The 16763-nt window shown below is 40.3% G+C and overlaps 1 protein-coding gene across 1 annotated transcript; it reads right to left on the minus strand.

Moving 5' to 3' along the window:
• Positions 1 to 2558: 2558 nt before the first annotated feature.
• On the minus strand, positions 2559 to 7434 carry slitrk1 (SLIT and NTRK like family member 1). Its single transcript, XM_074664861.1, has one exon. The coding sequence runs from the start codon at positions 6195 to 6197 to the stop codon at positions 4092 to 4094; it is 2106 nt and encodes a 701-aa protein (XP_074520962.1). The 5' UTR covers positions 6198 to 7434; the 3' UTR covers positions 2559 to 4091.
• Positions 7435 to 16763: the final 9329 nt, after the last annotated feature.

Below are 16763 nucleotides of genomic sequence, written 5' to 3' on the forward strand. Positions count from 1 at the left end.
ACAGACAGCCAGTCCATGTCATGTCCAGCAAAGACAGGCGGTCTGTTCCATGTGGAGCTCAAAAGCCGGTCGGTGCCATGTGAAGCACAGACAGCAGGTACATGCAGTGTATCATCTCAATGTTACGGTTACTAAACACTATCATAACAAAAATTACTTGCTCAAAATTTACGGTAAAATACTGTCGGTAGGGTTACCAGTATTTCACCGTTAAAGTGATTTTTTTTACAGTGCTGTATTTAAACAATAGGATTCTATCATTGAGATTTCTATCCTTGTACATTTACAGTAATTTGTTCAGTTCAGGTTTGTGTTTCCTCCCAAAGGAAGGAGCCCTGAAGCACAGCTTCCACCACATAACATAACACATCCCATCACTAGAGGATTAAACGACCCAGACTCCAACCAGAGTGAGGTTTACACCAATGCAGAGTACATGATGATGTTATCCCTGCTGGAAGTGTTGCATCAACTGCCAGCTCCTGCGGGGGGTCCCTGCTGGGCCACGACAGCGTTGCAGAGCTGTGTGCCCAGCGTGTAAAAGCGGCTGCCCCTGCTCTGCGGTGCTCCCAACAGCTTTTCTCCATTGCATTAATGAACGGGTCCTACTGTTAGACACTGAGCCACACAGGACTATACAGCAAGGGAACACCTGGCTGCACACACTACCTGCTGGATTTAAACAGAGGAAGTGTTTCCAAGAGCTTTTATGGGGGCTGTGCTACTCCTGCACAACGTATGACATTTGCATTTTTCCCATTAGGCATAATAGAAGTCTATATTTGGCACAATGTGTAATAGCTGCAGAACTAGCTCCCTTAGCGAAATGCTAATGCAGCCATTTTCCTATTATGACACCACTCAAAAAAGACATCAATGATTGGATTGTATCTCAGAGAAGTGTTCAGAATCACACCGTAGTGTCGTGTAATAAAACAGCCGGCACTGCAGCAGGAGTCTAAATGTGTCACTTTCTCTCAAGGGGGGGCCACTACGGCGGTAGCATCCAAGAAATCAAGAAACACTTTTCTCAAGCTCATGAAATATTAACCCATGGTAATGCAGTGAAGCTGAGATACAGAATAGTTGATTTCAGCACAAAGATTTTTGGGGTGGCTACTTAAAAATGGGGCAGTGCCTCCCTAGGTGACAGATCTGGACACACCCCTGCATTTTGCATCAGTTTTCAATAACAAAAGTATCAATTTCCCACTTTTTTGACACTTTTTTTTAAAATGTGTGCACCAAACAATCCTGAAAGCAAACTTTTTTTTTTTTACTCAACCTCAACCACACTTTATTTAACAAAATAGAAGCAGGTCAAATATCGCAAAGCATAGAAATGTAACTTTGAAACACAGCGTTTTTGAAAATGATGACAACTCATCAGTGGGCTGTGGCACAGTATTAACTCCACAGAAGAGACACATAGTTACCCCAATGCCCCCCCAACACCACCACCACCACCCTTAGTGTGATTGGACGGAACAGCAGGACAGAAGAGGGGAAGAGGGGAGGGGAGGGGTGGGGTGGGCAACGTGACTGGAGTTGATGAAGATGATGCTGATGAGAGTTGGTCACAGATCTGCTGAGATGTTAGTCCCCCCCACCCTCCCACAAGGTCAAGCTGCGCATGTTTGGGCTGCAGAGAGGGGGAGGTAGAAGGGGTATAAGGGAAAGGAAACACATGCAACACACACCCTCACACACACATGTGCGGGGCTGCATGCCTGCTCGCACACATGTTCCTCACACAGGGACGGGGGAGGCAGCGGGGAGTGATTCAGCACCGTGGACAGCGCTTGTCTGTCGGAGACAGTGTAGGCCTTCTTGCAGGAGAAGGAGGGGGAAAGAGGAAGGGATGGAGGAGGGGTTGAGGGGTGTAAGCCTGTCTGACATCAACACTGTACACTCTCATCCCTTACTTGTCTCGCTTGCATTCTAAAGGTGGATTTCGTCTAATTATGCGTCAAAAAATCCTTTTTTCTTGTTTGTTTTTTTGAGCTGGATTCTCAAAGGAAATCAGCAAATCTCATCAGCAGGGGGATTCAGGTTGTAAGAAAAATAAAGGGAGATAAAAGCACATTCCTAGCATCTCTTTTGGAATTTTGATGCTTTTTTTGAGCCATTATTATTATTTCGCACCAAAATCCACTTTCCAGTTAAAGCAGTGTTTGCTAAAGCAGCTGAGCTCTGTTTAAAAAGCAAAACAACAATATAATAATAATAATAATAAAAAATGAATAATTAAAACAACAGGCTCTTCAAGTCTTGGCATTTGTTTTCATATGCTTCCAAAAAGAAAAAAAGAAGAAAAAAAAAAGAAAAAAAGAAAGAAAAAAAAGTGACCTCCCCTTGTTTCTGCTGGATTAAATAATTAAAATAAATAATTAAAAAAAAAACTTATTAATTAATTAATAATTATGTAACCCTCTTCTTTCTAGATGAAGTTAAAAAATAAACAAGAATAAAATTAATAATAATAATAATAATAATAATAATTGACATAAAAAAAAATATTAAAAATAATAATAAAAAAAGCATGCCTACCTCCTTAGAAAAACAAGGTTAAAAAAATCTTAATTAAAAAAAAATGAAATAAAAAATAAATAAAGAAGGCATCTTGCATTATTAAATCACCTCCATGTGTTCCTACCACCACCTGTGCCACATGCTGCCCCCCTCCCTCCCCCTATCCGTCTAGAACAGCCTATTTCAAGCACATTTTGTCGTAAATACAGCGAGTTTCACTTCTCTTATTTGGACGAGATTAGATGGCTTTACAAAAGCTCACAATAGGATGAAACTGAATCATAGCCAGACGCTTTTTTGAAGAGGAATCTTTTTTGTTTTGTTTTTTTTCTGACATGTTAAAAAAAGAAAAAAAAAAGCTCTCTAACCTATATCAGCCTACCTGCTTACATAGATCGAATTGTACCTACGTAGCTGGATTGAAAACACTTCTTTCCTCAGTTGTTGAAAAAATATGATGGTATAAACCCCCCCTGATTGATTTTTTTTTTCTTTAAATGATGTTTTTGTCTTCCTCTCACCCAAAGCAGGCTATATTCATTGACACACAAAAAACCACATAACTGTTTTTTTTTCTTTTCTTTTTTTTTTTTTCGTTAAGCTACATTAACTTTTGCAGCAGAAGCATCTGAGTGACGTTTTAAATCTGTCATGCTCATCTGCACGTCTGGATAATCTTGAAAGTCAACAATTGGCACACACCATTTAAAAGAACACAGTTGTACATTCATAAAAGGAGGAGGATGATGATGATGATGATGATGATGAGGATGGAATGATGATGACCGCGCCAATCTAGTACGGTTAGGTAGGTAGGTAGGTATAAATAACCCCAATATTTATCGACAATCAAATGATAACGAACAGAAAGAAGAACATGCACTGACAGCTTCACTCCGTTTTCCAGTTTGTGTTTTTTTTCCCTCGTTTCAACAAGTTTAAAACAACAAATACAAATCCTAACTGCAGGTTCACAAAAAATAGAGAAATGGCACTTTGTAATAGTCATATATAATTCTTAATATCTATATATTGTCATATTGATATAACATGGAAAGGGTCGCGCCTTTGTTGGTTATGGTGGTTATGGTTCCTCGCCGTCGTGTGTGTGTTGAAACCATGCGGAGATATCATCATGCAGATTATGATACATCAGTCCCAGTATTTACATTTACATTCATGCGTTCGTGCACCATTCCACGGGTCCGCTCTCTCGCGCTCTCTTAAGCACACACTCACACACACACACACACGCCGTCTCCCCCCTCGCTCCTTTTTTCTGTCTCGCACAGATCCGTAGTCCGATTGCGGCAAATAGCAGAAGGAGGAGGAGGAGGGGAGGGGTTTTTAAGCCAGGGGGGGCTCGGCATATACATATATTACAGAGTAGGGCCTGTGCCTGTGCAGCAGCAGCAGCAGCAGCAGACTGACTTACTTGGTTCAACAAGACATAAACAAGTCTAAAAGCGGATGATTGGTTCCGTTTTTGAGTCATGTGTCAGTCCCTCTGTGTCTGTTTGTAATCCAGTCTGGTGGAGTCTCCCCTTCCTTTTGTTTTTTTACGCGTCATTAGTCGAGGAGAGGTGCGTGCTGCAGTCGAAGCCCCGGTGCGCGCCCCCGTCCGCGTTATAAGGCCCGCTGTGCCAGTACGAGGAGTCGCACACTGTCTGTAAGGAATTGATCTCCGAAGCGGAAGAGTTCCCCTCCCTCCGCTTTGACCTCTTCCGGTTCCGCAAAATAAACACCAGCATCCCCACCACGGTGAACGCCGACGTGACGAACACCAGCAGCAACCCGGGGACGAGCACCGAGATGGAGACCCTGTTCGGCTCCAAATAGGAGTTCGAGCGCGTCCCCGAGTCCAGGGTGAAAGTGCTGTTTTTGGACACAGGGGTAGGGGAGATTCTATCGTAGAGTTTAGGGCACATGAGGTCGTTCCGGACGTAGCGGAAATCTCGTTTCCAGAACTCTTCCGGGGACTCGCACTTGAGGTCGCTCACGATGGCGTCAGTCCCCAGCTTCTCCGTCCACTGCTTGAAGGGCACGATGTTGCACGAGCAATCCCACGGGTTCCCGTGCAGATCGATCTGAATGATTGAGTTGAGCTGGTCTAACACCCCAGTTACAGGGAGATAGGGGAAATAATTATTATGCAGGCTAATTTTGGATAAAGAAATCCCAAGGAAAGCATCCACGGGTAAAGATTTCAGCAAGTTGTTGTTGAGGAACAGAACCCTCAGGTTTGGCATAGGGCTGAAAGCGCCTGCCACGATTAGCTGAATGTCGTTATATTCCAAACTGAGATATTCCAGATTCACAAGGCCCACGAACATCTCTGCCAGAAGCGTATCCAAGTAGTTCTTATCCATGTAGAGCCACCGGAGCTCGCTCTGGTTCTGGAACGTGCTGTTGTCGATCACCTTGATGTTGTTCCCTCCCAGATCGAGCAGGTTGAGGCTGGTGTAGCCGAGCAGCTGGTTCTTCTTCACAGCGTGGATGTTGTTGTCTCTCATGTTCAGCTCGTGAGCAGCCAGAGGCTTGGGTTTGAGGTTGGATAAGTTCTCGATCTTCTTGCCCTCGCAGTTGACCCCGAGGCCTTGCCTGGAACCGACAAGCCTGCAGTTGCACGGCTGCGGGCAGGTCACGTTGTGCAGCTGCTCCCTGTCCCCGTTCACACCTGTCACCACCGGAGTGGGCTTGGTTTTCAGCTTCCAGTTCTCACGAGATTTGGAGCGGCTTTTCGCCTCATGGCCGCCAGGCGTCGGGGCATCTCCGTGAGGCTTGTAAGGCGTAGGACGCGGGTTGTGAGCCACGGGTGCCGAGGTCTCCTCCTGAGTGGGAGGGGCGACCAGGCTGGTGTCCACACCGCCGCTCAGTGACGGGCACAGATCCACTTCTGACGTCTCGTTTAAGTCGCTCCCTTGGAGCCTGGTGGGTGCCTCACATATCACCCTCCCGATGAGCGCGTTATGCGGTATGTTCTCCAGCCATTCCTTAAGAGAAACCAGGTCGCAGTTACAGTCCCATGGGTTGTCCTCCAACAAAACCTCTGCAATGCCTGGAATCTGCTCGAGGATCCCTTCATAAGGCAACGTTTTGATTCGGTTCCCTCGCAGATCCAGATGTGTAATGGGCACATGTTGAAACACGTTTATAGGTAGCGCACTGATGAGGTTGTCGTTAAGTATTAACACTTCAAGTTTGTTAAGGTCCCTGAAAACAGCGGGGTCAATATCCCTCAGTAGATTAAAATCAGCTTGGAGGTATTCCAAGTCGTCTAACCCCAGAAACGTACTCTTCCTGAATGATCGGATCTTATTGTTATTGATGTGCAGCCGTTTCACCAGCTGCAGCCCCAGGAAGGCGCCGGGGACAATGTCGTGCAAGCCATTGTTTTCCAAATGCAGGCTCACGGCGTTGTAAAAGTTGGCGAACTCGTTGGGAAAAAGCCTGGATAGAGAATTCCCGTGCAGGAGCAGGTGATAAAACTGCGAGCTGGGGCCGGTCAAATGCTGCAGAGTGGTGAAGCTCCTTTTTTCGCAGTCTATGTGCAGATCTCCCTCGATCTCGTTGCAGGAGCATATCTGCTCCTTACAAACGTCCCTTGTAACATTTCCACTGGCAACACAAAGAGCCGCATTCAGCAGAACAATCCAAAGCAGCATTTTTCAACGTGAATAATTCATCCCCGGGTTTCAAGACATACGAGCTGTGAATTCAGTCTACATCAATGCGAAGGAAAAAAAGATCAGACACGTTTAAGGAGCGGGTGAAGCAGTCTTTTGTAACACATCCATGCTGCATCTAACCTGCGCTGGTGTCCAGACTTCCAGTTTGGGGGAAATGACCACATAAACGTCTCTTTCACATCGACTGAATCTGCACAGCCCGCGCGTGTTGATGCTGGAAATCAAACGCAGCAAGCGGCAGCAGAGTCCGACACATCTTTTTTTTTTTTTGCCTCTCAAATCAAAGACTGACCTTGATGAGGGGGGAAAATGAGACAAATCCTCAGCCTTTTTCTTCCCCCCTTTTTTTTTTCAGACGTGCTGCGTGTTGCGGCGTCGGGAGCTGATCCGTCTCCGCGCGGCTGCTGGATTCACACCCTGCGCTCGAGCTGATTCAGAGGCGCTGCAGAACACCCGCATCCCCCCTCTTTCACATCCTTCGGCGCCCCGTTTTTTTCCTTTTTTTTAACCCTCCTCTCCGCACCAATTCGGTCCGTTTCCCCCCTTCTCCAGTGATTCGGGGGGAATCAGAGAAGCAGGAACGCGCAGGCTGTGTTCATCCTAGCGCGGTAGGTGTAGGGAGGTAGGAAGGTGCTCGAAGAATAATCTGACACCCTCTACTGAGCTGTTATGGCACAAAAAAATCCGTCGGCTGACTGAGGGAATGCTGAGAAGGAGCGCAGGGAAAGAAAAAAACAATCCAGAGGCTGATTCTTTAAAAATCACACTTTCAGTCTGTAGAATATTCCCCTCCACACGCGCAGCAGCGGATTCTCTCCATCAAATCTGGCTCCGGCTGTAAATTTCACTCGCAGCTCCATGGCAAAGTCTCCAACTCGGCATCGTCTGAAACACTGGTGAGATCTCACATTAGGATCGTGATCCCCCCTCCTCCTCCTCCTCTACTTCAGTGCCTTCATTTACCCCCCATTCTTGGAGGATGAGCGGAGATCTCCTCCGTTTGCGCTCCGCTCTTGCAGCCTTGACTTTCGCCCCGCGCTTTGAAAACACTGTTGAATGCGGTAAAAACAATAATCCGCTACAGGCATGCCTCAGTCCAGCTACAGAAGGAGAAAAAAAACAGTTGACTATACAACAAACGATGCGTCAGTGTGGCAGCCTATATGCGCATGTGTGCGTGACGTTTCCTTTTTTCCCTCAGTGTGAAAAATCTTTTGCAAGAATAGAGCTGCAACTGTAAGAGAGAGGGAGGAAAAGAAAGAGGAGAAGTGCTTTGGACTCCTATCGATTTTTATTATGCTCCATTGTTTGGGAGTGCTACCTCAGAGGGGGGTAAAAAACAAGGGGTTGGGGTATAGTTATCATCCTCCTCCTCTTCCTCCTCCATCTGCAGTGCTGTCGGAATTAAGAGGAGGGCAGAAAATGGAATGCTAACTTGTTTCTCCCTGACATCTTTTTTTTTTTTTTTTTTTTTTTTAGGGAAGAGAGGAAACAACAGGGAGAAGCGCAACGAGAGAGCAAGGGAGGCATCAGCAGTGCCTGCAATAAGCAAAACATCATTAGGACCACCTACATATGGCTGTAAAGCATTCCCATTACGGTCCATTGGCTGGTTATGATTTCTCCCATCCCACATACCTGCCTGCCTCTTCAGGCTCTGTCTGTGTCAGCTTTCTGCAACCAGTCTGCCTACCTGTTGTTTGCTTTTTCACTTTCACTGAAGTTCAGGAGTTTCTATGGAAGCCCATTTCTGCCAGGTTCAAAAAATAAAATAAAGTAAAATGAAACTATAAATCAACAAATAACTAAATGAATAAATAAAGCAAAATTAAGTCATAATCGTTGGATACTGACTGACTTAGTATGTCAAAATTAGGACATTTTTTCTGTTGTCAATTTCTTAAAAAAATTATTCAGAAACGTTTTTCTCCAAACTTTTTTATTTATTTTTTTTTTTATTATTATTATTTGTTTATCTATTTTTTTCTTTTTTTTCAAAATTCTCCTAAGTCACTTAGTATCCAACAATCATGACCTTATTGTGCTGTTTGGTTGGTTGTATTTGTATTTCTCTATTTTCTTTTTTTTTTTATTATTATTATTTATTATGATTTATTGGTGACTTGGTATTGAAAAACTATTACTTACGTTTTATGTTTGTTGTCTTTTGTCAATTATCTTTTTTTCCTTTATCTTATTCTGAAAACACATTTTTCCCATCTAATTCCTAGATTTTTAAACATAGTTTCTATGGAAACCTGTTTCTGTAAGTGGTAAAAAAATAAAGTAAAAAAAGTGTGTGTGTGTGTGTGTGTGTGTGTGTGAGGGGGGGGGGGGGGGGTATTAGATAAAAAAAGTGACTTAGTATTTCATCATTATGTCTAACTTACTTTTCCCCCATTTTTTTTTTAAATAATCTAATTATTTATTTAATTATTTATTTATTTTCTCGTTTCTTTATTTCTTTGGTTACTTATTTATTTATTTACTTCTTTTTATTTCTAAAACATTGGTTAGTTAGGCCAGTATTAAAAAAAAAAAAGAAAAAAAAAAAGATAAGAAGTAATCTCATTCTGAAACTTCATTTTCCAAACTTTCTTTTTGTTCCACTTTAAAAGAAAAAATAAGTAAAAAATCAGGAGAAGCTGATAAAAAAATAATAATATTTTGAGTCACCAGTACAAGATCGTTGACTTTGTATTCGTTATCATGATGTAACAAATCTACTTAAAAAAAAAAAAAAAAAAAAAAAATCTAATTCTGCTAGTAACAAAAAAATAACGGGGTGGGGGGGCTTAATAAAAGGCTACATCATAATTATGAAACATAGAACAACTTAATATCTTATACCTTTTTTTTGACTGGCAGCAATGGGCTCCCATAGATTTCTGCTAGATTTTTCTTTTATCTTTTCCCGTTATTCTTTTTTTTTTAATTTATCTATGTATTTTATTCATTTTTAATTTATTTTTTGACTTTCTTTTTTATTGCACATACAAAAAAATGAATCGAAACATGGACATAATGATTGGGAAAAACAATGCTGATCAAAGCAACAAACAGTAACTTCTGGAAATGTACAGGAGGGCCCAAATAAATCACAAGTGCCCATTGAGTGGCCCTTGTTGTTTTGCAGTGGTGTGCATATGCGCTAAAATGCGCTCTTTGGGGCCAAAACATGTGCTAAAGTGCCCCCTTGGGTGGCAAGAATGTGCCCTTGAAAAAGATGCTGAACGTAGTGTCCTCTTCAGTGTTGAGAATGTGCTGTATGTGCCTTTCTTTTTGCCCCTGCTCTTCCGAAAATTCATGCACGCCACTGCTGACAGGTGCTGGTGCTAATGTGTTCTGCCGGCAACGCCAAAATAGTACAGGTCGTACAGCACAGTAAATTTTTTGTCACCACAACACTGATGCCTGTGATGATCTGAGTTGTGATCAGGTCTGTGTTTCCGTATCAATCCTCAGAGAGAAACAGATCCATGGGAGGGTGGATTTATGAAAAGGTCAGTTTACAGACTCACACAAGAAGATGATGACTTACTACCCCCTAAGTTACCTTCAGTCCGTACCGTGATTGTGTTTTAAATGCTTTTGGTGACTATTGTTTGCACGGTGCAGCTGTGACAGAGAAAAGCAAACACTTAAGCCAATCAATAGCATCAATCGAGGAGCAATTTCCCTTCTCCTGTTTTGCAACTCAGGTGTGGGGGATATTTCTAAAACGTCCATTGTTGAGTGGAATTTGGTGCCACTCAACATGCTTGATGTGCTTCCATTTCACCTTCATCAGTAGAAAAGAATTTTTAAAGATGCTTGCGCAGGCTCTTGGGTTTTGACCTTCCTGTGGGCATATTTTTGACGTCTTATTTCCCTGCTCTCAAAAGACGAAGATGTTGTGAGTCAATGACCCAGATTGAAACAAGAATAGCAACAGAAATATCTCCCTGAAATATCTAAATCTCCTGTTTAGCAGTTTCTAGCAATCGTCTCATCAAACAACAGAGAATAAGATCTTTGCCCTTGGCATTTTAAACCCCCCAATGTGCTTTTTTTTTATTTATTTTTTTTTTCGTAAAGGAGAAAATGCATGCAACACCAGCCTCATGGCTCCAGATGTACACGCTACTCTTTGGAAAACTCTCCGCAGGCTTGAAAGGCAGAGGCTGAAATACTCTACGGGTAATTACAGAAAGGTCAGGAGGCATGTGAAGCTTGTTTTCACATCAGCATGCTTCGCAGGCGGCGTTCTGGCTGTGTTGCAACCCGTGGAACGAGAGTAAATAACGTTGCGTCAGACTTAAGATGAAAAGAAATCGAAGAAATGTTACCCGACATCCTGCAAGACATTCCTTTATTTTTAGGAACAAAGAGGACGTCGAATCATCTTTCTGTCAAATGAGTGAGAGGAGAAAGCATTCGAATGATTTCAGGAAAAAGTTTCAGGAGTTTAAACAGATGCTTGTTTCAGGATCTCTTTTAATTATGCAGCACAGCTTCTGCAGATGTGTCATGTACAGAAAAAGATGGGTCAAGTGCAGACTGGAAGTCAATACAGCTATTGGCAAAGGCAGCAGCAGCAGCAGCAGCAGCGCAGCAGCATCGCTCCCCGATGGATCGAGCAGTGACGCCACATAAGGAATCAGCAGAATGTTTGACTGCTAATCCATACGCATCTTTCCACAAACTCCACCCCCCACTCCCCCTTTACCCTACCCCCACCCCTGGATCGGCTGTCAACACGCCTGACCTGCTGAAAGCTCGCTGCAAGGTTCAGCGAGCAGTGGTTTCATTTTTGATGAGAACATTCAGATCTCGCAAAAAAATATGACCAAAGTCTGACTCTGATCTTACTCACTCGCCTTAAAGAGGGGTAATTTAAATATAGCCTTGGAACACGCCTGACTTTGCAGTTAGTATCACAGAGGTGACCTGTAAAAGTCCTTTAAGGAGCACAGTTGTGCCTTATCTATGTGTGGGGAAAAAGGCCTGTTTCACTCATTTCCAAGCAACCACAGACATTAAAGAGGGGGTATTTTGCTTTTTTTAGTCCTTATTCTGTCCCTCTGGGGCACCTGTAGTAGCTTTACAGCTCAAAAAAATCCATAATTTTTCACTTCAGAAGTGATTTATAAATTCTTTGGTCCAATGCATCTTTTTGAATACTCCCTCTTTAAGGCTTTCCAATTCAAAAACACTCTTTCCACTGATTGGCCAGTTCCCCGAGGGCAGATTTTGCCTTCTCTAGTGTTTCATGAACCAGATCCCTATGCAACGACCCCGTCATTTCAGCAGGTCTCATAAACATCTTTTAAAAGCCTCATTTTTTTATTTGAACAAATCATTTTGATCACTTTAAAAACAGATTAAGGGATTTCCACAACAAATGAATGCACAGAGGTTTAGTATGAACATCCAGCATTGTTACTCTATACCTATGTTAGAAACGCAGGAAAACAGAATACCCCCCTTGAAAGCAGGATACCCCTCTTTAAGTTGTGATACTTACAGTCAAATGTTTTGCAAAGCTATTTAAAGTTCTTTATTTTTTTTATTTGGTTGAAATCTCAATATTTAGTGCAAACCATGGTGCAAACCAATGCTAATTCAATAAAATAATTTATTCATTTTGGAGTGGGGCCATTGGTAGACCTTGGTGTTTGAGGCCTGCGATCCAACATATTGACCAATCAGAAATTTATATGTGACAACTACATCCTTTCATTGAGTAACATAAAGATCACATTAAGATCTTTTTGGGTGGTAACTATCCTTCCAAACAAATCAGCACCCCTTCACTTAACTTTACTGAAGTAGAAATAACGAGGCTTGTTTTCAGTGTCAAACACCCTTATTTGGAGTATTTTGATTGGTTTACAGATTGATTCAGGGTTTCTACAATATATGGATATGCAGAGGTATAGTATGAACATCCAACAATGTTATTTTATGTCTATGTTTGAAACGTAGGAAAACAGAATACACCTCTTTAAAGCAGGTTACCCCTCTTTAAGTTGTGATACTGAAAGTCAAAATTTGTGTCAAAAAATGTTTGTTTGTTTTAAACCCCAAATGAAGGTCCACCCCTAGTGCACAACAACGCTATTACAATAGAATAACTTAGTTATTTAAGGGCGGAGGTATCGGCAGACCTTGGTGTTTGAGGCCAAGGCTCCAACATGTTTACAAAATCAGAGATTCTTATGTGATGACCTCATAATTTGACAAGGCTTATAAAAAGTTTCCCATGAAGACATAGTTGAATGGCAACTACCTTTAAAACACATTAGCGCCCCCTCACTACTTGGTTTCCGAGTCTGGCGCCCATATTTTGAGTGTTCCCAGACAGATTTAGGGACTTCTCCAACAAATGAATCCATAGAGGTTTGAGAATCTGCACATGCTCTGTACAAACATCCAGCATTGTTGCTCTGCATCCATTTTTAAAACATGAGAATCAAAAATAACCCCTCTTTAAAGTTGAGTACCCCCTCTTTAATGAATAGATTAAGTAAAGCTGCATGCATTAAAAACTGGAGCCATTTGAGTTCAAGTCTGTGCCCCAAAAACCTTGTTGAGCATCTGCTCAATAAGAAAGTGAATGAAATATCAGTTTGTTTATGAAGGACTGGAGTTAAAAAGAACCCAGCGCAGGATGTTTGTGTTCAGCTTGATGACCAGACAAAGCTTGTTATACATCCACAACGTGAAACAGGAGCAGGTGAATGATTGAGATACTAATAGATTTGAATGCATCTCTCTGAAACTGTGAAAACTTAGTCATTTTTCAATCTCCGTGCTGTGATATATCTCTGACAGTACCAATAAATCTCTGTGATGTTACCCGGAGTTATCTGAGGGAAGCTTCGGAGAGTGGGTTTTAAAAAAAGGAATAAACAGTTTGTCATTACAGCTCTGAACGACTTCATGTCCAGATGGGGGCCGACTGTGATCCCAGTGTACGGGTGAAATAACGAACCAAACAAAAGTCGGACAGAAAGGCGAGAAAAACAAGCTCTGATTAAACTTTGCTGTGAGGGAAAAGTTTCCTTTCACTCTCTAATTGTCGTTTAAAGCGCCAGCGTCTCTCATGCTCAGCCAGCCGACCGCGCATTGTCTGCTCCTCTAACACTTGCTCCTCTTTTCTATAACTGTAAACATATACATAGAAAAGCTTTGAAGCCTTGCTCCCTGTGTCTGCTTCTGAACTCTTTAATGGTGCAGACAGAAAGACTCAGAGGAACATTTACCTGTGTTCTCTTTTTCTTTACACTGCTTTACATGCAGCAATTAGTGGAGAGCGGGTTATTTTGGCCTGTGGGAAAGTTGAGTCACCTCATGCATCAAGGAAACCATTGACAAAGGGACTTGGATAAAGTTTTACCTTGTTGGAACGGCCATAAAGAAGCAGAATTTTAGATTCCCTTTCAGTGTTGACGATTGGACTGTGTCACTGTTGCTTTGTTAAATGTGTAGTTTTACCATGTTTTATTCGTCTTTCATTCACTTTTTTTGAGGCATTTCATCTTTTACTTTGAAATAGTTTTCTTCTGTGTATTGTTTTCTGTACAACTTTCTTTTTGATTTTCTTGGCTGTACTTCTTGTACCCGCTTTCTCCAGGTCTTGATGGTTCATAACTCAGTCTCTTGAGCCTTTTGCTGCCTTCAAACAGAAGTGAGTCATGCTGTGAAGTCGTGTGAATGAACAGCTCAAGGTCCAAAGTGCTACAATGTGAAAAAAAAGTCCATAAAACTACATTATTATTATTATTTATTTTTTTTAACAGTATTCATATATTGTATAACAGTTAATAAGGACACTTTGAAAACATTTTGGAATGATCAAGATTAACAAAAAAAAAAAAAAAAAGAAAAAGAAAATGGAAAATATATTAATAATTAAATAAAGCTACAGAAATAGGTACAGTAATGTTATAAAAAAAGAAAATTAAAGAAAACAAAAAAAAACTCTACAAAATTACAACTACCAAACAATTCTGTTGAATGTTAAACTAGAACCTTCATTTTTTTTTTTTTCTTTTTTTTTTTTTTTAAATCTAGATATTAATAATAAGGTCCTTTGTAAAAACATCAACCTGAAAAAACGGAGATGTTTTGCTGGAACTTAATGTAAAAAGCCACTGAAAGTGTTATTTATCTATTTGATTATTTATTTATTTATAATTTATTTTGAATATTTTCTATTGTGTTAGTGAAATGGATTATTTCTTCTTTTTTTTCCATAATGGTTTTCAGTCAAAGAAAAAAAATAATAATCATAACAATAATCATAATAATAATAAAAAAATAGATTCTCTTTGTCTATATCAGGGGTCAGCATCCTTTACTTTCACAGGAACCGTTCAGACTTGGCTCACTTGGACCGAAGTCATTAAGGAGCCACAAAATCTACTTTATTTCCACAACAAAGAGAATGAAGTGTATACAATTCAATACAAAATTAAAATCAAGTGTATAATTATCTAAACCAGAAGTTTTTTGGAATAAATAAAATTGTAAATGTGATGTCTTCGTTTTTGATTTTAATGATATTAAATATTTTTATTATATAAATAAATAAATATATAAATTTTCAAAAATGAGAAATTTTAGAAAATCTCTTCAAATTTCTAATACAAAAGAATTGCAAAACAAAACAAACAACAAAAAAACCCATCAATTTTGGAAGTCCAAAAATAATTTTAAAAAATGATTAGAAAAAATAAATTGTAAAAAATTCAAAACATAGTTAAAACAAAGTGTATAGTTATGTGCATGTGATGTCTTAGTCTTTGATATGTAATAAATTTGCAAATTTTCCCCCAAAAATGACATTCTAGAAAATTTCTACATATTTTGAAATTTGAAAAAATGCCAACATTTAAAAAACTTCAATTTTTTTTAATTCCAAAAATTAAAAAAAACAAAAAAAAGTTAAAGAAAAAATTAAAAAGAAAATAATTTTAATAAATTTGCAATAATGTCAAAACTTGGAAAAAAACAATACATGAATTAAATAGCGTACAATATTTTTATTTTTATTGATTTTCATTTTTAAAAAATATTTTCCTATAGCTACAAGGAGCCACTGCAAAGGAGTCAAAGAGACGCATGAGGCTCCCTTGGTCTATATAAAGGGTTACCTGAACTTCTTTTGTCTAGTATTGATTATTATTTTTTTTTATTTATTTATTTTTTTATAGTGCACAGCCACCAAAACTGTAATTTAACTTCTTTTCTTTACGTTTGAGAATACATAAAAATATTCCCAGTGCAACTTTCAGTCCCATCAATGGAAAACAACTGCCAAATGGCCTTGCTTAAGTATATATTTGCTAACTTCTGACACCATCATTTGCATTTATATATGTTGGGTATTTATATGAAACTGAGTTTTATGGGTTCCAGAACTTCTGAGATCATTTAGCATGTTACATCTTGTACAGCTGAAATAAGACCTCATCAAAAAGCAACAGATTTTTTATTTCCTTCCTGTTTTTTTTTTTTTTTCCTCATTAGGACTTTATGTTAGTCTAGCCATACACCAGGCAACATTAAAGCTAGATTTAAAGCCTGAGTGGCCTTCTCAAGAGATCCGGGGATGTGACCTGATTCAGCGCTCATGGTAACTGATGATTCATCCAAAGAATCTCTTGAGTATGAGGTGTCAGTTTGTCTATTTGACCACACCTGAGTCTGCTCTGATGGTTACCTCACAGAGTCACAGTGCACAAACTGAACCCCCTGAAGAGTAAGGACAGAGTGATGAGTTTTTCACAGTGTCTGATTAATGCATCATTTTTCCACTGTGGGCCAGTGCGCTGCCTTGATCTCAGGATAATTGGCAGGGAATCTTATCAAAAGGAGTGCAACTTTGTTCTCTAGCAGTGTCTGATAAAAACAGAAGAGTGGGAAAAAAAAAAAATCACAGGGCTCAGATTTAAAAGATTCAAAAACGTCCTCCTACATGTGTTCGCCGCGACCCTCAAGTCAAACCAGAACTGCTTTACAAGCATTTCTCTCCCCTCTGCGGAGCTCAAAGCTTCGGAGAGGCGAACTGTGATCCCTGACAAGATCCTGTCCAACGTGATATTTGTTTTCTGTCTGAGGGTTTGATGATGCTGACAGCCTCGCAGCACCAATCGTTGTCTGAAGGGATACATAGGAGTGATGGCGCTTCTAATGTCGATGTATAAATTATGAATAGATGACCTCAGGGCTGCAGCTTTTGAGTGCGTTTTGCTTTGAGATGGATTGTTTGCAGATATATTTGGAGGAAGAAAGTCACGGGTTTTAAGATGAGAAGAAATGAGATGTATTTCAAAAGCATGCTTCTTTTTTTGTACAAGTTAAAGAAGAGGTATTGTACTTATTCACAGTTTTAAAATGTCCCTCTGGTGCACCCATAGGAGCGTTATCTGATGTTCAGCTCCAAAAAAATCTCTATTTTTCTCTCACTGATGTTTCAGAAAACCTTTATTTCAGGCTCCATTTGAAAAACTCTGTTTTAGCTACTGTCTCTTTAAGGGCCCCCTGCTCCACAAA

The sequence above is a fragment of the Halichoeres trimaculatus genome, unplaced genomic scaffold, assembly GCF_033239565.1.
Source record: "Halichoeres trimaculatus isolate MK-OKI-2021-1 unplaced genomic scaffold, fHalTri1.1 fHalTri1_scaffold_24, whole genome shotgun sequence".
Classification (NCBI taxonomy): Eukaryota; Metazoa; Chordata; class Actinopteri; order Labriformes; family Labridae; genus Halichoeres; species Halichoeres trimaculatus.

What these genes read in the sequence shown, in the direction of transcription:
- slitrk1 (XM_074664861.1), bottom strand. Translation starts at nt 6,197, where the DNA reads ATGCTGCTTTGGATTGTTCTGCTGAATGCGGCTCTTTGTGTTGCCAGT.